We start from the raw sequence: 23,123 nt of genomic DNA on the forward strand, positions 1-23,123 counted from the left end.
ACCAGGCCTCCTAATACATGTGCAGCATATGTCAAACAGCCTGTCTGTGTCTGCTAGGATAGTTTCCATCTCTTGAAATAACATAGCCAAGTCATAAAATTTTATCCTCCATTGGCATGCACACCAGAGGTTTAGCCAATATATTGGTTTCAGATAGGGAATATGAATTTTCTGAGTTCTGAGCTGTATCAATAAACTTTCATAGTCCAGATGGGATTTGTCCACTTTTTGTGTCCTTGCCACTTTTTCAGCCTGTAACTTTGTTCAGCAGGTTGAATTGTCAAGAAATGCAGAAGCCATTGTGGCTTATTTAGCAGCATGCTTTCATCAGTTTGGATGCACTACTTTAGCACCACTGCAAATTAATAGATAGTGTGTCATGGAAAAAAGGTAGCCTCTGATTCTTGTTTATACATGTTTGAGAAACAGCAGTTTCCAGTGATGATGTATTTTAATTTGCCATATGTGTGAAAAGTTTAATTAGCATATTCATCACCCAGCCAGAAGCAGCATTACGATTGCTTTCCCTGGAAGTTCATAAATTGTGCAATTCCAGCAGTCAGCTCTGTCTCCCAGAGACAGCTCTGCATCCTCCCACAGCAAGCAAAGTGAGTGTGAATGAGGACTTGGTCAGGACTTCAAAACAAATATGACTTTGGTATTCTCTAAAAGCTGGTGGAAATGAGCATCTAAAATTCCTATTAACTTTAGCAGTAGCCTGTCCTGTGTGATGAAGATGAGAGGTCAGGCTCTGCTCTGGGAATATGCTCTTCTCCTGCATCCTGCTCAGCCTAGATAATAATTGTGGTCTTTTTTGTGTGTAAAGCATTGGAGGCTATATTGTGGTCATTACCATTTTCTTCTCTTAGGGAATTAGATAATGGAACAGAATCCTGTAACTACTCTCTTGCCTGTCAACCCTATTAATCAGGTGTCACCTAGCAAATGGATTTGAAATTGCTGGAAACTTGTTCACTGGGCAGGATTCATCAAGGGGCTATCCCATCTAGCAAGGAACTGGGCAAAGAGCTCCCTCAAAGTTACTACAGCAATTTCATGTCAGATGTGCACTTATTTAAAATAAATTTAAATAATATGTTGGGATTAGTGGGTTACAAAGTATTTGCTGCTCGGACAGATAAGATACCTGTTAATTTCAGCAGTGTCCAAATGAATGGCAAGATATTGAGAACTTCTTTTGCCCCTGTACTCTTACCTCTATTCTTATTGCCACTTATCTCTCAAAGCATCATGCTGTATTGGATAGACTAGCACAGTGCATTTTGGTTTAGGTCAAGGCCACTGAATTTGAAAGATCAGAATATATAAGCTTAGTTCATGCAACTGCAGAAAATTGTAGAGCAAAAGGAATCAGTGATTTAACTACTTAATACATTACACCTTCCATGCTGCTTACAGCCCAAAAGAAAATGGTATCTGTGTTCCTAGACCAGCCCATGGTGGAAAACAAAGTCCAGTGAGGGGGGAGGATTAAGAAATCCACTTCAAAGGCACATTCATGTTGCAGGTTAAACCCTCAGCAGAGGCACACCCATAGTGTTCTGGTATTCTTGGACTCCATAGGGAGTTGTAATGTGATTTTCCTGCTGCAGAATTTATTATGATGACTGATGCTGTCGTGAAAGAAGATGAGTATTTGAGACATGTAGAATTACACAACAGAAAGTATTGGCCAAATACTGCAGATGGCTTAAGGAGAAAAACCCAAAAACCCCAAAACAAATAATGAAACAAGAACTAAATAACAATTATTAAAATGCCTAGCTTTCATTAAGATGGGAAGAAAATTACCTCTTCATTAACACTCCTTGATTATTATTTTTTTCTTTATGTGCTGAGTAGGGAAGTAGAAAGTTAACATAATATTGAAACAGAAAGAAAATAAGACTTTAATGAGGGTTTTACCAAAAGGTTAATAAACTCTCACCCGCCTCATATCCCAATTTTGCTGTGCATTGCTTTTCAGTGCTCATTCTCTATAAAACCTTACAGTTATATTTCATTAACATTTAAATGCATAATAAAAAAAATGAAATTGATACATGTTTGAAATATCATTGCAAGAAATCAGACAAAAGTTTAATTAAATTCATTTGTTTTTGACCAACAGTATTATATGAGTATTTGAAAAGAAAAAATTAAAGATGACATTGAATTAACTAAGCTTTTATTTTTAGTGGTTGTCCATAAAATTTTGCAAGTAAAGTTTTAGGGAGAAGTGTAGACATACTTCGTATGTTAAGTTTAAACATAGGAGCAAAATGGCCCCTTCTTGGGACTTAAAATTGCATAGATTTCAGCAGGTTTATTGCAGTAAAAAGAACAGCAGATTTTCACCAATAAAATGATGTGTTGGCTCAGATAGTGACACCTGGCACGCAATCTTGTCTGCTTATCTGTCACAGTTATGATAACCGAGAATGTGGACAGAAAACTAAGTTGGAGAGTTAGTGTGTAGTCAGCAATACTGATTAGGACAAGATAATCAACCTATATAGTATGTGGGTGAAGAGAGAGGAAAACAAAAAAACCCCAACCAATTCATTTTGATAACTCAGGTATTATTTCATTTATATTACTAGAAAAAAAAACTAAATAAGCTATGAATCTTGGAACTGCAGATGTAGTTTATCTTTTAATTTACAATTTTCAGTAGATTTGGATTTTTTTGTCTTAATTGTAGAGTTTTGCCCATTATTTATTTGGTCAGTGCCTGAAAGAATGAAGGTGCTGGTTATTTGAAATTTCCTTATTTTAACACATGAATTACACATTTCCAGAATAAAAAAGAAATTGCTAGAGAATATGCTGTTGTTAATTCAGCAGGATGTTATTGCTAATGGTAGGTGTCTCCCTGTACCTTTAGGAACTGTCACTACTACTGTGGTTTTCATTCAAATTAATTTCTCTAAGTGTTTTTACTACCTAAGTGGTAGTTTAGTACTCACAATTGCAGCCTTCTGTTAAAATTTTTAATCTTTTTAAACTCAGTATCATTGTTGCATCTCATTAGATGGTTTTAATGCCACGTACTGTATGAACAAAATATTAACCAGTGCACTTTTCATCAGCTGGTAGTGTAAAACAAACAAAACAACATAGCCTCTTTATTGAGATTTCTCATGACTGTCTTTCTTACTATGAATTTTGTGCTGGCTTTTTATTCATTTTACTGAAACCTTCAAGATGAAGTGACCTAACACTGTTTATTTTGGTAGCATTACTCTTTTCCATCCCTCTTTGCTTTTGATTTTTCTGGTGATCCCCTTTGTCCTTAGCTGCCACTATCCTTGTGTTTACCCCCACACCAATTCTGAGCAGAAATTTGTCTACTTGTGTTTTATGGCTTCCCATGGAGTTTTAGGACTATTCAGCCTTACTGCTTATGCTATGGTTAATCTAGACTGCCTGTGTTTTTATTTTTCAGGAAACTGAAGCAGCAGTGCAAGCTAAACAGCCGAATGTGGAAGAGGTTTTGTCTAAAGGGTGTCATTTATATAAGGAAAAACCAGCTACTCATCCAGTAAAGGTAATGAAGCAACCTTTAGCAATATCCATTACTGTGTAATAGGTTATGCTTCCCCTGTTGTACACTTGTCCTTGATGTGCTCTGTTTAAAATCAATAAAAGAACCTGGCAAATGGCATTTGTTCTGTTCTGTGATGACATAACCAGGAAAAATGTAATGTTCCCAGCTAAAAATCTTTTGCATGTTGTGATGGGAATATTGTTTTTGACATTAAGGTTGTTTTACTCATTTAACAGTAATTCACACTGAAAGCAAATGTAATTTTTGGTGTGTAATTAATGGCAACATGTAATTTTAAATGGCTTTATTTTAAATTTCACTTTCAGAAATTTTGTCAAATAAAAAAAAAAGCAAATTTTCTAGAAAAGGTAAGAGTTAAGTTATAAACGGAATACTTTCATTTGTTTTTTTTCATTTTGAAAAAAAGAACACATGGCAACATAGCACTTTCTCACACAATTTCTCTGCCAAATTTTATCTAGAATGACTGACTTGATTGTCTTTTGGAGCAGAGGACACATTGTTTGGAAGACTATGCCTCCCAGCACTTCTCTTTTAGAAAAATGTACTGTAGAATCCTTTTCCTCAGCTTAAAAATCAGTTATAAGGGGATATTTTACATACTTTTCCTAAAGGCTATGAGTACCTTCATTGAGGCTTGAGTGTCGTTTTCTATCCTGTGGAATCTTAAAGTTATCCGCAAGCATCCTCCCATGTCTGGTTCAGCTGCTTTTAAAGCAGGAGACCAAACTAGTGATGTCAGTTCCATATAACCAGAGCTTGGGCTGTTTTCTGGTGTTATAACTGCTAATTAAGTATCTGTAAACATGATGATTAAGAGTTCCCAGCAACAGTAATAGTGGCTTATTGATTACACTAAGTATCTATTGCAATTGTTTCTGACTGGGCTGATATAGCAAACTTTGTATTTAGAGCTTTTCAAAATGTACAGCACTCCAAAACCACAGAAAAAGGCAGAAAAGGGTTTCTTCACAAAGATAAAATGTCTGTAGGTGATTTCCGCAGTGAATTCCTTGATTTTCTGTCTATATTTAGTCACTATTGCTGGAGGATTATTTTCCTACTTCTACAAAATTTCCTCTGAATTACTTGTAAATCCCACCAGCACATGAATGAAGTGATGTCCACTTTAGAAATTAATACATGTTTAAGAATGATTTGGTTTCTCGTCTTCTTTCCTGGCAGAAATGCTTAAGAGTTATTATCCCATTTGGTATATGTGCATTTTTAATGATCAGTTCTCCTAAACATGATAAAATGCTACAAGAGGTAAACTAAAGGTGACTTGAGTGGGCACAAGCAAGACTCTGTTGGGTGTTTTCCTTGGCTAATAAACCCCTATTTTTGTTGGGAACTGAAATGTCATCTACACACATTCCCCAATATGTGCATTTACTCTTTTTGTGTGATCAGCTGCAGTCTTTGGGGACCTTTATTCCACAGCAGAGCACTCAAAACAACAGAAAGCTAGAGGTTTTGGCTTTCTGAATTTTTTTAATTGCATAGAAAGAATTGCAGAATGAATGCAGGTATTTTCAAGAGAAAGAGCTAGTAATTGTTTTACCTAAGAAAGACAGAAGTATAAATGGTGTTGAAATGATTCTGTTTAGCCCAAAATTCTGACACAGAAGTATACTCTGTCTATGTATTTTAAGTGTTCACATCAAAGACTGAAACTTGACAATTGTTACCAGATTGACTGGAAAAAGGTGACTTTTAAAATTACAATGTTCCTTGAGTTTTAATTTTGACAGTGATGTTGTAAGACGTACCTGTGAGGAAATTAATAACTTGTGGAGTAGTGCATATTTAATTTTTAGTTCCTTTTTCATTGTATTTTACTTGTTTCTTTACATTCTGTAGTTCATTTAACTGTGAAACCTGTGAAGTTAATTTCTGGTTCAATGTCTGTCTAGGGCAATAAGTCATAAAGCAGTGGTTATATATATATGCTGTCAGAACTGTTGACTTGCTTTCTTGATGCTCTAGGTAGATTTCCTTAAGTCATCATTCTTCCTGAGTTACTTTCAACACAGTCTGCTATTTATATGTTTCAACACAGTCTTTTTGATTAACATCAAAATAATTTTCTACACAAAAGGTATTTTGTGGAAGCCAAAATAATTTTTACTCTGATTAAGATGGCTTTGGAAAGATATTTAGCAAGTTTGCAAAGCTAAGAACTCAAAATTTTAGAAAATTATTTAATTAGAGCTACTCTGGTACCATTGTTTTAGGCTGAACCCTGCTTAATTCAGTTCAGGATATGGACATCACTCACAGTAGAAGCAGCAATTCAATACTTAGACTCATAGTTCTTATTTAGTGTGTAGTACAGAAAAAAAAGATAAAATTACATGCCCTCTTTAAAAGCATTAATTACTTGTCTAGCATTGCTTGACAAATTTGTAGATTATTTAGTTCTCTGGGGCACCTTTGTTTTTGTTCCTCCATTATTTCCTTAATTCACCACAAATCTTCCCATTCTTTTCAATAAATGAAGTAGGGGTCCTATTGACTTATTCTCACCACAAGCTTTTCCTGTGCTCAAAAGCAGTATGTTCCAGAAAATTAGAGATATCCCTGCAATTTATGTGCATTTTATCTGAAATAATGTATGTAGTTAAAATTATTCTGGCATTCCCCAATGTTTAGCTGCTTATCTTTGCAACCTTTAAAATATATTCTCATTATAGTATTTTGAATGTAAATTAAATCTCATGGATTTATATTGACACATACTTAATCTTATCTCATAGTTATGTCTCTGAAATAAGTATATTTTCACACCTTCACTAAGCATACTAAAATAGAATTTTGCAATGCAAGTCTGTAAAAACATTTTTGTTGGCAAATGAAATCCTTGTATATGCTGATTCAAGAGTCAAGAATGGGATGACATGTGTGATCCTTTAAGCACTAGCACTTTAATAATCAGACCTATTCACTTTTATAAAATGGATTTCATGCTTTTGAAATGCATTGCTGTAAAGCTTTTGAAGGTGAGGGAGAGAGAGGTTACTGCTGGTGTCAGTGGCAATAGAAAGAATGTAAGCCCCAACCTCATGATTAACAGCACTTAATCAGAGCAGTTTATTCAGGAAAGGATTTCTGTGCCAGTGGAAGAACTGTGGTTCCCTTGCCACATCACTCAATTTGTCTTTTCCTCTGGTGGGTGAGAAGTAGCGAGGAATTTATTTTCATTGTCCTCAGTCTTGCATTTAAAAGACTACATTTCTCTCACTAAATATTCATATCTAATTTTAGTGCTGTCAGTAAGATTAGTCCACGTAAGGATGTTAACATCACTTAAATTGCACCAGTGTTGACATTTAAAGAAAATCTATAAATTTTTTGCTAAGTGCAACATGTTTGGATGTTCATGCTTGTCACGAGAACTCTAGAGTTGCAATTACAGCAAATTTTTTGTGCCCAAAGAATTTAACATTTTAATGCATGCATGTTAATTTATGCCAGATGCAAGATCAAACTGTAATTTTGATAGAACCGGTTGCTCTCTTATTAGTGGTGTAGCTGTTGCCCCAGACAACCCCTCTAACTTGTGTGGTGGGCATTTTTACATTTGGTCATTGCTGGAAAGAAATCTCTGGCTCATATATGTAAAAATGATTATGTACTCATGACCAGAACCAGTATTTGAATCATGGAACAGAGCCCAACTCCTGGTCCTGCATGGGACAACCCCAGAATCACCCCTTGTGCCTGAGAGTGTTGTCAAACACTTCTTGACCTCACACTGGCTCAGAGCTGTGCCCACTTCCCTGGGGAGCCTGGTCTAGTATCCAACCACCCTTTGGGTGAAAAATCTTTTCCTGATATCTAAACCATCCCCACTAGAGTCTGTGTGTGTGAGTGTGAGTACATACATACTTCAATTTAATGAGCACTGTTCTCCATCCCTCTCCTATTGACCTCTGTCACCTTAGNGGTACTTTAATTACCTGGAGCCTAAGGTGACAGAGGTCAATAGGAGAGGGATGGAGAACAGTGCTCATTAAATTGAAGTATGTATGTACTCACACACACACACACAGACTCTAGTGGGGATGGTTTAGATATCAGGAAAAGATTTTTCACCCAGAGGGTGGTTGGATACTAGACGGTCTAGTATCCAACCACCCTCTGGGTGAAAAATCTTTTCCTGATATCTAAACCATCCCCACTAGAGTCTGTGTGTGTGTGTGTGAGTACATACATACTTCAATTTAATGAGCACTGTTCTCCATCCCTCTCCTATTGACCTCTGTCACCTTAGGCTCCAGGTAATTAAAGTACCTTTCTTAATAGGCATCCTGTTCCTATCACACCTGGATTGTGATTTTGACTATGTATCTAATTGTGGATTGATACCATAGAATACTAAAAGCCTTCCTGAGCTGCACCAGTACTCTGTGCTGCTTTTTGTAGCAGAGAATCAGAGAGCAGCTTAAAAAGAAATGCAATCTTCATTTTAAGAGTTTAGACATGTCAGCATAGAATTAGCAATGCTTCATCCTTCTCTACAATCCTGAAAGCAAGAAAAAAAGAGAGGTAGAAGCAGCATTTTCAAATCTAAATGCTTCTCAGGGTTATCTGAGGACTGATGTTATTCACACTCCAGACTTTCATGCAGGTTTTGTTTAAAAGTAACAGTTAAGCCATTGCTGCACAGGACTGTGTGCTCACACACTGAGGTTTATGGCACCCTGAAGACTGCTAAGACTTTTTTTTTTTATATATATAATTTTAATAGATGGAAGGATAAATTCTGCATTTGATGTTAGAAGTTGCAAAGGTTTTATTGAAAAGCTTTTTCAAGTACATAACCCACCTTTTTATTTAAATTAAAAAAATTACCAGTTCATGTTCACAGTGGTTAAAAGGCAAACCTCTGATGCTGGGGGAAACGGGCTGAGCTTGGTCCAGGAGGTCACTCTGTGCTCAGGGTCAGGCACCTGTGTTGGTCCTAAGTTGGCTCTGAGCTTCAGCAGCCAAACTTTGAGAAGAAAATATGCTTTTAGGACCCTGACATGAGGAAACTTTTTTGTAACACAGCTGGAAAGGATTTTACTTGTACCTCTCCCCCATTTGTGAAAATTCATTGCTGTTTTGTATTTTTTTTTAAATTCAGGTGATCCACCAGATGAAAACAATAAAACCACTTGTTTTATTTTGCATTTATTTACATTAATTTACATTTGCTTACATTACAAATCCATGTTGGATGGGGCCCTGAGCAAACTGATCTATTGGGTGGCATCCCCTCCCACCATGGGAAGGGAGCTGGAACTAAATGGTCTTTAAGGTCCTTTCCAGCCCAAGCCATTCTGTGATTCTGTGATACATTAATTTATGTATTATAAATTTAATATTTTGCTATTTTCTATTCTAGAAAAGGTTAGAAGACTTGAATGCTGACTGGAAGGCAATACACCACTTAATTCAACAACTGAAGGAAAAGCCAGCATTAGCAGCATTTGGCCATCTATCTTCAGGTGTCTGTAAGTGCTTCAGTATATGTATTTTTTTTAACTGATTAAAAATCACACAGTTAAAATGAAAATGGCTGGAGACTGTCTAAATTAATTCTGCATCCTTTAAAGTGCTACTATGACATTCAAGTTGTGTTTTTTATCATTGCCTTTCTATTTTATTCAACTTATCCCAGAAGACAAATTAGATTATGATTTGATAAAAAGGTTGCAGAATACTTTTCAAATTATTACTGTTTCAAAGTGATTTTTCTTTCATTCCATCAAGAGGTGAGATTTTGACTTTCTGCATTTACTAATGGAGGAAATACTACAAAGGGAGATTATTTAAATTAAAAGATAGTAATGTTTTAGGTCAAGTGTCTGTAGATTGGTCACAGAATGAAATTCTGAAATTACTGATGGAGTAATACAGGGAGACTGTTTCAAAATGAAGCTTGTCTATTAACAGAGAAAGTCATATGACAGCATGGTAGGAGGAATTCTGCAGTTAAATACTAAGTCTATGATTTATATTGCTTCGTGTCTTACATTCATGCATATGCAACAAGACACCTGATCTCTATTTAATTTAAATTATTTCAACAATATTTATATTAGATTATACTCATATCTCTTTGTGGCTTCTTCTTCCCTACAAGGATTGCAAACTCTTTTTTTTTTCTTCCTTGATAAATGGATTTTATTTCCTTGTGCTTTCCTTTGAAATGTAATCACTATTAAACATGGCTGAAAAAAGTGCTTAATGGAAGCATGGTGCTCAGTCTGGGTTTCCAAAGCCTCTAAGATTCTTTACTGGATACTGAACCATTTCAGTTGCTTGGATGAAGAATGTTACCTATACAATTTGGAAAGCTACTCATCGTATGTTGGAGCAGAAATAAATCTGTCCCCCCAACCCCTGTCAGACTGCCTGTAACTCAAGCTATGATACAGCTGCAGTAATCTGGAACTGGATTACATGTGGGTTGTTGGTCTCTCTTGTTTTTAACATTTTCTAGTTACATGTTTCATACAAGAAAAGCTTGAAGTGGAGAATTCTCTACCTTCTGATAGTGGTCCTCTGGGCCAGCAAAGCAGAAAACCCTTTTTTTCAGAGAAGTACATAATTGCTCCATAATAGAGACATAATAGAGACAGAATCCAGAAATTTCAGTACCAGAAAACAGTCCAGTTCCTGCCCAAATAGCATGTGTTCAAGAAAAGGAGTTGTCTTGCTTGTGACATGTTGAATCTTACTAAAATGGAACTATTCTTTGAGCTAAGTCCCGTAGAACTGCTGTGGTTCCAGTGGCAATTATTTCAATTTTCTAAAAAGAGACAAATGCCACTACTATATTTATAAACAAGTAGTACAACAGAATTCTAGCTTTGCATGATTTTGTTCCAAGGCATTCTACAGGAATTCATGTGATGTCATGGGTAGAAATGAAGGAGATGTGTAATCATTTCTTGCTGTGCTAAACTTGCTGTGTCAGTTTTCTGTGTGAACAGGTTGTGTCAGGTTCCAGAGGGAAAGAGTGTTGGCAAGTTGTGTGTTTTCTGTTACAAAAGAAATTACAATAATGGTACAAGAGTGAGAACACAGAGTAGTAATGTAATATATTTTTATATTACCTCATCTCTAGCTGATGAATTTCAAAATTACTCACCTTAATGGAAGATGTAGTCTCTGACTGCTAATGTTTCTGAGACTCAGCGGATGGAATTATACATGCAGAAAATGAAAGCTCTGGTGTTCTAGAAAAGATTAAGCAGGAAGTAAGATTGATTTCCCTTCATTGTCACAAGCACTTAAAATTTAAACCTGTGCTTATAACACTAATTCATAATTTTTCTTTATTTGAATCAGTTTACTGTGATCACCTCATTATAGGTGTATTGACATAGAACTGTAGAGTTCAAAAAGAACCCAGGGAGACATCTATTCTTTTTGCTCAAGGCACAGTCGATTAGTGCAAGTTGCTCAGGGTCATGTCCAGACAGGTTTTTAAAATCTCCATGGATGGAGACTCTACAACCTCTCTGGGCAACTTTTTCCAGTGTTGAGCAACTCTGACAGTAAAAAAAAAAAGTTTCTTCCTCTATTCCAATAGAATTTCTAGTATTTCAATTTTCGCATGGTGCTTCTCCTCCTGTCTCTGGGATTTACTGAAGACAGTCTGGATCTGTCTTTACTCCTCTAATCAGACATATAACCACATGGATGTGATCCCCCTGAGCCTTTTCTTCTCCAGGCAAAGAGAGCAGGTTTCTACCAAGATAGGAAAAGATATCTGCTACTAAGGTATTTTTGTATTGCATTTAAAAGAATGGGAGGAGAGGAGAGAAGAAATTGAATGTCATGGGTCTTGTCATCCTGTAGTATAAGTTCTGCAGTTATTTTAACCACTCATGTTATATATATTTTTTATGTCCTTATTTACTCTGTGCTGCTGATTGTCATGTACCATAGGGACTCAAACTGGCTGTGGGAGAGCCAGCTTTAACCAAGACTCCCAAAAGCTAAACAATCTCATTAAAGGTCATTTGTAGAGAAAGATACACAAAATTATCTTGGAAGGGTTTTGTGAAGGAATGTCACTATCTCCTGTTGACAATTATTTACTTCCTGATCCTATAGGGTCTTTTAGGGACATCAGGAATGAATAATATTAACATGTGTATTTGAGACCAGGGAATGAAGATGTAACTGGCTCATCTCTACTGCCTTGTCAGGTATCATTTGGTCTGGTCTGATTACAGGAACTCAGACAGAGAATCTTAATAAATTCCATCTGGTGGCTCTTACAGAGGTAAAGCACCCTAGCTGTAATTATTTCTAGATCTGCATATTATAGCTTCTTTGGCAGAAGAAGCATTAAAAAGTATTTCTTGATATTCCACCAGTCCAGTGTGCCCTCAGGCATAAGGAGCAAGAATTACTTCTCCAGCTCAAAAAAATGTACTTAGCTGAAGGGTATGCCTAAAACCTTAGCAAAGATTGACTTCCAAAATAAGATGAATCAGGAAGAAAATCACTCTTGCTGTCTGTACTTGACAGGATAACGTGAAACAGTGTGAATGTCTCTATCCAAATACCTTGATGCATTGCTTAGCCAGCAGTTTGAAAACATTTTAAACAGAGAGAAATGCAGTTCTGGAATGTGTTTTTCCAGGAGGGAGCGTCGTTTTTAATAGTGTCATTAGCATTCATATGACTTCTTTTTCTTCTTTTGTACTGAAGTGCTGTCACTGTATTTACTTAGTAAGTTAGGCAAAGGTACACACTGCTTTGTAAACCCCTCTGAATGCATTCTGGGGTGGGAGGCACTCCTGGCTTGTTCTGGAGAAAGATATTTTCCATAATCTGTCTTCATTCCAGTAAGATGCCAGGGAAAATTTTGGGCACTTGTATTTAGAGCTACCTTGAAAATACAATTTCTTTAAAAGGACGTGTATTTATTTTCAGTTGTGCTATACTTGAAGTTGCTGAAATTTTAACACTACAAATGAATCCAGCTGAAAGTACTCGGTCAACTAATTTTACAATTTACATATTCATCTAATAAAACTGAGTGATATATTATCTTAATAGTCTTGCAGTTTTACTTATTCGGTGAACAGTTCTTTGTGTACAAGCAATTTCCTTTTTCTCTTGACTGCTTACACAAGTTTTTGTCCCTTTTTCTGTCTCTTTTTTTTTGTACGAAATGCGTAATCAAGTGAAATAGAAAAAAAAAGTTGAGTGAGAATTACAATGAGCTACAATGGTGAAAATTCTTCTGAAATTAGTTATAATTTGTCCCTTTAAACTTAAAAAGTTATAAATCTTATTTTGGAGCATTGTTTGCAGGAGGTCTGGAAAAAGATATGGAGAAAAAAATGATTGCTTGTGTTTAACAGATTATGGCAGGGTTGTATTTGACAGAAAAGCTGTATATGCATGGCTAGGTGCTGTACACTTGCTACAAATAATTTGAGGAAAGCTAATACTGCATCACCAGAGCTCACCATCAGCTTTAGGTATCTCTTCTAATGTCTACAATCAATCCTTCTGTGCTTTCAGTATAACTTGCTTTAGGAGTAGTAGTCAGACACTGCAGACACAGAGCCAAAGACTAGGCTTCCCTGTAGAGGGGAAAAAAGCTTTTCAGGATTTAGAATGGATGAGGAAGAATGGAGCAGGAGTGAGGTGTCATGCTGAGTCCAAGTTTTAGTGTGAGGCCTGTGAGCTGAAGTTCACCAGCAGTAATGGTGGTGGAGAGAACTCATCACTTATTAGCCCATATATTCATCTGGGTTCTAAAAAACATTCACAGCAGTCAGTCACCTCCAGAGTCTATAATACCTTGAGTCTTGGGATTTGAATTAAAATAGTGAAATTTGTGAATGTGGAGAAAGTAGTAAAACAGAGTTTCATTGCTTTTCCTATGGTATTTTACATGCAAGAGTATAGCATGTCTCCTTCTGTCTGGGAAATACAGTTTGTTTTTTATTTCTCTGTGAGGCAAGTCCCCACCCGGACTAGTCATGCTGCTTTGTTCAAGGCTTGTAAGATCATATACAACAGTTCTTGAAAAATATCAGTTACTCTGTGTATGCACCGCTGTGGCTTAATGCAGCTGGGATTCATATTCACTGCTTGCAGTATATAACATAAGGAACAACTTCTGGTACTATATATAAAAATTAACTGTTCATGAGTCTAGGTTTTTGAGGAAACTTAGCCCTAAACAAAAGCATGTATGTGAAAGTACATACCTTGATCAAATAGCCTAAGGTTTAAAACTAAAATCCACTTAGCTCAGAAGCTGAAAGTGCTTCTGTAGTGCTAATGCATCTAGATGTATTGTATGCATCCTGAATTTTTTTTTGTCTTCAAAATGCATAGTTGAGTTTTTTATTATTCCATACTGGTTATTTCTAAAATAAGGGGATGTACACATGGACATAACAGTATCCTGCATTTTGAAAACTATCCTGATAAATCTCTGACACGAGATTTGGTTTAATATTTTCAGATGAAGGATTCTTTGTTCAGGAACCTGTAAACATTGAAATATATTCATTTCCAAGGACTTCAGAGCGGGATTGTTCCACTGCCTCTTTAAAAACAAACAAACCATTTGTATTTAAGAGATAATCAGGAGACAATGACAGAAATGTAAGAAACAAAATGAATGACAACAACTTGCTTTGGGCAAAAAATGAGCACTAGATACACTTTCTTTTTTTCATACTTCAGAGCTAATGTGCTCTGAAGCAGTCATTGCTTATGCATAATGCTCACTGTTTGGGTGAGCACATATGCTGAAGTTCAACACTGTTTCTCAGAATTTCCAAAAGCTAGTTTTAAAACTCCTTGTGCACCTGAGAATATTACAATATGTGTATTCAAAGGGTAAATTAAAAACAAATGTAAAATCAGACATTTGAGTGTCTATATTGCTTATAGCAGCTATAGGCATAGTGTAATTGACACCAAAAATATTCAAAATAATTCTTTGGGAAAGACTGAACAATGGGTGTGTGCATCTACAATGTTTTCAGTACTAATGAACACCTGTGTTGATATTTAACTTTGCACATAGTCTGCACTACTTAAAGGACGTTTTCTGTCAGCTATTAAAAAGTTTTCATGAGGGGTATGGTAGATACCTAATTTTCTAGAACCATTCTCCAGAGGGTTGAACAGTTAAAAATCCACAGCATGTAACTGTTGGGACAAGTAGCTCTACACTGAATTAGAGGGCAGTGCTACTGCCAGTAGTCCATTTTGTCTCACTTTGGTTATAGGACACCACTAAAGATCACTCTCATGAGCTGTAGTAGAGAGAAATACTATTTCCAGTAATGATCACGGTCTAGAACCATATAGTTTCTGATACTTGTTCATGTTGACTCTAAAGGAAATGTCAACTTTTAATATTAGCCATAATTTGGTTTAATGCTGTGAAGAGTTTTACAAAAATAAAATGCAAGAGGGAAATTGAATAGGTAAAATTGCAGTAGGGAAGTATCACAGAGAATACCCTGAGCTCTTAAATCATCAGAGACCAGTAACAGTAGGTTCCTCCTTTAGTCAGCTGGCCTAACAAAGGCTGCTCATGCTTGTATAAAGTGAATTAGTAAAGGAGCAGATTACTGTCTTTAGCTTTTCTTTTGGATGAAGGAATAAATAACGGTTTATATAAATAATTTTAGTAGATTTGGGTTTGAGTCATTTTACTTTACAGACTCGTGTAATAAGGAGGTTCAGAGATGCCAGCCTGAGATTGCCCTATGATGTGTAAATTGCCATATATCTGTTTTCCCCTTTATATTCAGGTAAGAAGTGTCTAATCATCCCATCTGGTTTCTGTTAAGAAGCTTTTTTACTTCTCACGTATGTGACACATCCAGCAAATAACAATATGGCACAAAACTGAATCTGTTAGCACTTGATTGGAGATTTTTCAAGGTCAGGACCCAGTTTCACAAGCAGTTCTATTTTTCAATACAGCTGACATCAGACACAAGCTGAAGACAAACTTGTCTAATAAAGCTTTCAGATTCAATTTTCTCTCTGCATATAGCTTCAGGAATCTCTGGAGGTCATTCACAGCATGTGCTATAACACCAACAGGGAGAAGTAATGAAAAGCATCTATATAAAAAGCTGACACTCTGCCTTCCGAGCTGCATGAATAAAAACATAATAAGCAAGTTTAGAAACACAAATCTCTGTTATTCTCAGAGTTTCTATTTTGATCTTTATAACATATCTTGATTTAAGGATTTGCTTCTGGTTTTTCTGACAGGTGAAAAATATATGCAAAATATACTTAAGCCACAAATGCCTAATTTGAATAAAACCAAGGGTTGCACCTTTATATTTAACATCCTGTTCCAGGGATTTGGCAGTAGGTTCCTCTTTGAAAAATCTGTAATAAACAGGTGTGACAGTGCAGTTTACAAAAGGAATGTGAACTTCTACTTGTTTGTTTTTTTTTCAGGACTCAGCTGATTAAATATAACTTGCTCTGAGTTACAAAAAAATTTTATTGTACTCATACATATGAGGAAACATAAATAAGAAAGTCAAGACAGGAGGTGGCTGCTTTGCTGTTATTAAAGACAATATGGAACCAAGGTCTACTTTTTCTAATCTGTAACAAGTTGTTGAAGCACAGCTGTCAAAATTTATGATGTAAATAACATTAATGCTATCATTAGTCTTTCAAAGGACCACATTCACCTACTCAATTTTTAAAATATGATTTGGTGTTTTCTTCTGAGGAGCAAGCTTTGTAGCTTGTTTTCTTTCATTTAATGTCTTGATCAATAGTTAGTAGCAGCAGGATATGCCAGATTTAATTTAAATAAATCCCATGAAAATGTAAATGATAGCATACTGTAGAATTCTGCAGACTATTATTGATAACCTATATCAGGTGAGAGCAAAGAACTGAGTTACAGTTATGATTGGACTATTTTATATGACTCCAATAATCTTTGTAACAGAATAAATTGTTGGTAATTATCAAAATATCTAGTAACTATCTTTTTTTAAAACACAAATAGAATCAAAAATTTAGATTAGTTTATTCTGGAAGATATGGAAAAAGGAGTAGAGTTCCTAGAAAAAGGGTATCCATAATAAAATGATAGCTTATGCCCTTTTTCAGTTTTTCTGCCTCAGTTTCTACATTTCTATTTTTAAATCACTTTTTTTTTTATAATGTTTTAAACCTCTCTCTCACCCACTTTTTTTTGTTACAATAACCCAAATTACTGTGATATTTCACTATCCAGATAGCATCAGCCTGCAAAAAGCAGTAATCATTCTATTCTGTTTCTTTTTGTATAGTAATTTGGCCTATTGACAATTACATTGTGTGAAAATCTCTTTAATTTGCTAGAGTAGTAGAAAGGGGATTGGTCATTCTGCACACAATCCTCTTGACCTGTCTGCTCTTTGTTAACTTGTCTCTAAAAGAGCGAAGGAAGCCTTTTCCTGGTGAGGAGAGCAGTGCTCAGGGACGTCCTGGTCATGTCCTACCTGAGTCTTTGACATCCTCATATTTCTTTTGTGACTGCTCTGCTGAGGAACAGCCAGCCATGGAGTGTGAGCAGAGTGGAGGCTACAGGCAATGAGGAACAAAGTTCAGAATTGCTTCTAAGGTTTCTAGTCAGAGGACATGAGACAATGACAGAAGGTCTTGCTTCTTGAACCGTGGAATGTTAAAAGGAGGAAAAGATGGCAAATGAAAACCTCTTCTATCCCAACTGTAAAATTCTTTAGTCTGATATATATGGAGTTTATCACTGAAATACCAGACTGCTCTCTTTGTATCAGTGTGGAGTAGCAGGGGACATGCAGTGGTGAAGATAGGCAAGAAGAGATTTGTATTACTGATGTTTTTTTAACTGTAGATTGGTGGTCAGACAACACTAAAGTTCCCAAAGGCAATTCTTCATAGGATGAAACTAAAATAGATATTAGTTTGACCTGAAAAGAAAGCATAATATGAGAGAACTTGACAAGGGTTTCACAAAGTGCCTGGCAAGATATTCTTGCAATTATGGTGAAAGAACAGAAGGTGCTTGTAGTGATCTCAGTAATTCTTTTGTCAAAACAAAGTGACAGTGATGATGTTGCCTTTGAACAGCTGGTTTTAATCCTGCAAAATTTTCCACTTGAAGAATAAGGGTAGACTTGGACATTTTTGCATGAATTCTGTAATTCTGTTAAATTAGCTAATAACTGAGCTCTGATTATTTCACAGCTTCTTTAAACCTGTTATGATACTTATTTTTTTTTTAACTACAAGATACCTAGAATTCAACTGGCTTCTTGTTATTTTATATCTGTGTACAATTTTTTACACCTTTTTTTCCAGAGTTCTCCTTGGATAAGATAGCAATTTATGCCTGTTAAATCAATATATAGATGTTACAAAAATTAGAAGAGGTGATTTTTATGAGACTGTAAATGCTGGAGTTGCCAGTAATATGTTCATTTCCTTATATCAAAGAATTAGCTGTGAAAATTTAGTTACATGCCAATAGCAGTACACTGGAAATGTAAATTGTCATATAGATTGTCATCCAATTGAAAGCTGCATACTAAATCAAGGAACTTGTTACTTTTAGTGACAAAAGGAATACTGAGAGGTGCTTGCATCATTTGTGACAGATGTTGTCACAATGTTTTTTATAAGGCAATGCATGTGACAGAATTGGATTTTAAAGCACCACAACTTCTGTAGTACAAAACATTCATTTTCATGAAACCCTTTTGTAACAACTGCTCACTGAAAAAGACACTTTTCCTTTGGAAAAAAAATAAGTGTCTTGTGTAGTGTTATAAATAATGTAGTGCTTTTTTAGAAAGTATATGAAAGGTTCTTGGGCTACCTTTCTTTAGTTTCTGTCTGCTTAATTCTCACACTCACTAAAAGTGATCCATTCATACCATAGCCTTTTGCTTTTCAATTTTTAGTGGCCCCATCAATCATGCTGAACTTTGCCTAAGGAAAGGTTCTTGGAGAATGCCATGACAATGCTATATTACTAAAAGGAGACTGAACTTTAGAGCAGTTTATCTTTCAGAAAGGCTTGAATGGAACAATAGGTCCAAGCAGATTAATGCTACCTCTGTTTACAGATATATATTACAATCTTCAGTTGGTTTTATGCTGCTTGTCCCTGGTTGAGTCATAATCTAATTAGGATCAAATGCTGCAGATTTAAAGTTTTTTTCCACCACATGTAGAGAAGTCAATTGAATTCTTTACATACACTCTGCCAGGATTATTCCCATGTATTATCTTCTTTCTTAGCTGCTTCCTTCCCAAAGAGTTCTCAGTTGTTACATTATTTCCAATTTGTTTTTTAGAGAGTGTTTTAGAACATAATTATACAGGACCACAGAAAGACTGAGATTGGAAGGGACCTCTGGAGGTAATCTGGTCCAACCCTCCACTCAGGCAGGATAATCTGGAGGAGGCTACCCAGGATGATGTTTCTATGGCTTTTGAGTGTTTCCAAGAGTGCAGATTCTGATTCAACCCATTGCAGGACTCACTCAAAGAGTGTTTCCTGATATTCAGGGGGAACCTCCTGTGTTTCAGTTGTGGTCATTTTCTTGTCACTGGTGGGCACAGCTGGAAAGAGCCTGCCTCGACCTTCAGATATTTATACAAGCTCATGACGCCGCCCCAAGTCTTCTCTTTTCTAGGCTGAATAGCTCCTGGTCTCTCAAGCTTTCCTGCAGATAAGAGAGGTTCCAGTCCCTTAATCATTGTGGACATTTACTGGTCTCTCTTCAGCCACCTTGTGCTAGGAATCCAAGAGCTGGATACAGTTTTCCAGTTGCTGAGCAGAGGGGAAGGATCAGCTCTGTCTTTCTGTTGGCAATGAGCTTCCTAATTCAAGCTGTGATGCCAACAGTTCCATTGCTATCCCAGGGTTTGAGGTGAAGCTGTCATACATATATCCTCCATATTATCCTTTCTGAAGACAGAAGTGACATTTGGTTTCCTCCAGTCTTCAGGTATTTCTTCTTTTTGCCATGATCCATCAAAGTTTGTTAAAAGAATCCTTGCAATGATTGCTGCCAGATCCCCCAGTACTCAACAAGTGCATCTTATCAGAGCACATAGACTATTTTATGTGTCCAGTTTGCTGAATTATTCTCTAATTTTTTAAAACTCTAACTTCTGTACATGGAAATTACTTTCAGTACCTCTTATAACCAAGGGATCTGTTAACATTCCAGTTCTAGATATCGCACATACACAAAAAGTATTTGAAGAAGCTCTTTGCAGCAACAGGTCACAATGTGAAATTTTTGCTATGCAGCACTAATTTTACTTCACCCTAACATTTATTTACATTATGATGCACAGAAGCCAACTTGTGGTTTAAATCACAGAAATTCCTATTGTTAAGTAGACTCTACCTATTCTCTGTGTTCTTTTTCCTGCTGCAATTCAGTGTTTGTGATAGATGAGTTTTTCTTTACATTGAATGAAAGACATATAAAAGCATCTTGCTGTAGTGTTTGGAGGAACTTGGAAAAATGCATTGGAAAATAAACAGCTTAGCCACACTCCTAGATATAAAAAGGAGGATGGTAAGAAAATCCTACCACATCTGTCCTATGACAAAGAAAGAAAAGTCTGAGAAAGCTGACACTTATCTTTTTACTAAATTTTAAGTCCTTACGCTGTTTAAAAATCTAGTAATATTGACAGTAACATTTTAGAAACCATAACTTTTGTGGTTATTCTTCAAATATTGCAATACACATTCACTGTAAATCTTTTTCTCCTAAGCTTTTTAACCTTGACTTTATACTTTCTTTTGAACCTCTAAGGCGTCTTTTGTTTCATCCCCTTCATCTCACTACAAAGACTATTTTAGATCTAAACTTTAATTAATAATCCCATAAACTATGAGCTTCTTCTACCTGTAATAATTAAAATTATATATAATCCATAACGACTTCTTAAGAGTCATAAAGAACTTCTAGAATTAAAAGGTAGCTAAGCACTTGTATTTTAAACTGATAACAGTAACACATAATGTGAATGTTCCCTAAGTGTTCATGAAATTAGGAATAAAACTTTTACCCATTTATAGTCTATAAAAATTACTGGATATGAAATGGACCTGATACAGTTACCAAGTCTTCTTTTTCTAGGAAGTGTTTTTTACTAAATATTCAAGGCTAAGAAAATCAAACATTGGTGTTGTGTTAAAATAGAAAAGAGTCACTTTGAAACATGATTTTTGTCTTTACAAGTTGATTAAAATTTTAAGAAAATGTTAGCTTTGAGAAACAATGCTCTAAGGATGCATGTTTTCTACATTTAGAGCTGTGGGTGGAATTTTGTTGGCAATAATTTTTGATCAACATAAAGACTTGATTTTGAGTTCAGATCACTAGAAAAAAACATCCCTTGCTTTCAAACTTCAGAGTTGGTGAGCTTTTTTTTGAGGTAATAAATTTTTATTTTTCATAAGATTTAATCAGAGCTGTGTCAGACACTATTATTTTCCTTTCAGAACTCCTTTATGACCTGGAACACCTGTCAGGTAGCTGTAGCTCCTCAGCAAAAAGTGTTACTGGCAGTGAGCACCTTGCAGGGAGAGGCTGTACTGAATGGGAGAACTTAATGTACTCTTAACTTTATTTCCTTAATGTTGAAGGACAGACAGAGATGAGGCCATCTATCACTGGAACAAGTCTAAATAAATCAGTCTCAGAACTGTCTTTCCAGATCTCTCTCCAAGAAGTCTGTTTAGAGTTTAAAAATATGGTCATGGATGCTCTAACTGTAGAAAACTCGTTGCAGTGGCCCAGCATAAGAACAAAAAAATAATAATAAAAAAAATAATAAAAAGGCAAAATGCATTTTAGTAGCTGACAGAATTTCACCTGTGTGGTGTTGAGTTTAGTTGTTCCAAGTCAAGCTCACAAGGATAGGGTGCTGGTAAAATGACACTGAGATTTCCCATGAAATAAGCCAAACCAACCTGGTGTGCAGTGTCCCAGCAATGAATGGCTCGTTTTCCCAGAGGGAATTCTTACTTGTTCTGCTTGTGTTAAAATAGCAAATTCAGTTTCCTTGACTAAAACCAGAATGAAGTTTAGTGGGTGTATATTTCTCCTATTCATTGCATGAAGTATTTAAGGCTGGCATCTCCCTTAATTGGTGCAGCTAACAATGGAACTAAAAACCCAGGCTAGACATGCAGATTGAATTAAAATCCACACCCAGTTAATGTGTTAGTTCTTCTTTGTCAAAAAGCTTTGACCTAGTAAATGCAGTTACCTTACACAGTTACAACTTCACCACTAAAAGCATTCAGGATGGAGAGGAGCATTCCTGTGAACTGAGGCACTCCTGCTTAAGGACTGTGGCTTGAAAGAGTGTGTTTGAAGGGCTTTGAAGCTTTTGAAAGCATTGTCATTCTTCCTGACTGTTCAGTTCCTGTTCAGTACCTAAATAAGGAGTTTTGTTTGTTTTGACTTGTCAGTTTGACCCTCTCTTGAAAGATAACACTGAAATAAGCAGAGTAAAAGAAGGAGGGAAAATTCTTTCTTTGCAATTGGCTTCATTCTGTTTTACTTGGGTTTGCATTCAATATTTGAATTCCAATTTTATGATGCATTCCAATTATTCTAACTCTTCAAGTTAAACATTACAGATTAATTTTAAAATACAAAATTTATCAATATACCTGCAATTTCATCAGTGTATTTCAAAGTTTAAGAACAAGTTGAAAATCACACCTATTATTTTGTGTTTTATTTTTCTCCTATTGTTATTCTGTGTTGTTTTCTTCTTTGTTAAAGAGCAGAAAGTACTAATGATAAATCACCTTAAAAAATTAATATTTGTGTAGTTTAATATCTTAAATTCTAATAGACTTTTTGGTTATCATATCATGGAAGTGAACCATTATAGCTTTCAAATAAGTTGAAAGATGAAGTCCTTTACTGTTTTTATGGAATGTTTCATTGGGGTGGAATTTATTACTCAGAAATTTGAAAAAAAAATTTAATTATTCAAGTTCTGCATTTATAAATGCATTGTTTTGAGAAAAAATCAAAACCAAACTAATAATAAAAATTCCCCACAAAAACAAAAAGCAATAAACTGTCCCCCTTTGAGTCACAGAAACTGTCAGTGCAGTTCTGGATAATTTTTTTCAGAGTGAGATCTGTGGCTGCATATTGTGCTGTTAATATTGATTTCTATTTGTCTATTATTTTTAGTCGCTCATTTGTACAGTTCTGTTAAATGAACTGTGTCATATCTATGCAAGCATAACCAAAGCATAATAAGGGATAGATACTGTTCTAAGTGGCATTTTTGTTCTGAGGGGAGATAAGTGTCAGATGTGAAACACTATACAAACACTTTCTAAAGGAAATTTTTATAAATAATTTGATAACTCAAATATTCTAATTGTCAGTTGAAATGGAACAGTTTATTGTCATCCTTAGATGACAGTAGATGGTGGTATATCTTGAAGTTTATAGAGAACATATTATACTGGACTGATTGCTTGTACCTTACAATC

General features: G+C 35.6%; 1 protein-coding gene across 13 annotated transcripts in view; it reads left to right on the forward strand.

Moving 5' to 3' along the window:
• The window catches only part of DMD (dystrophin), a 1,134,919-nt gene that overhangs the window by 794,560 nt on the left and 317,236 nt on the right, over positions 1-23,123 (forward strand). For all 13 annotated transcript variants that reach the window (XM_015620877.3, XM_015620912.3, XM_015620930.3 and 10 more), the window contains 2 exons: positions 3,449-3,550; positions 8,964-9,072. In XM_015620877.3, the coding sequence (XP_015476363.1) occupies positions 3,449-3,550; positions 8,964-9,072 (211 nt within the window). The remainder of the gene's footprint in view (positions 1-3,448; positions 3,551-8,963; positions 9,073-23,123) is intronic.

This window comes from Parus major, chromosome 1 (assembly GCF_001522545.3).
Source record: "Parus major isolate Abel chromosome 1, Parus_major1.1, whole genome shotgun sequence".
Classification (NCBI taxonomy): Eukaryota; Metazoa; Chordata; class Aves; order Passeriformes; family Paridae; genus Parus; species Parus major.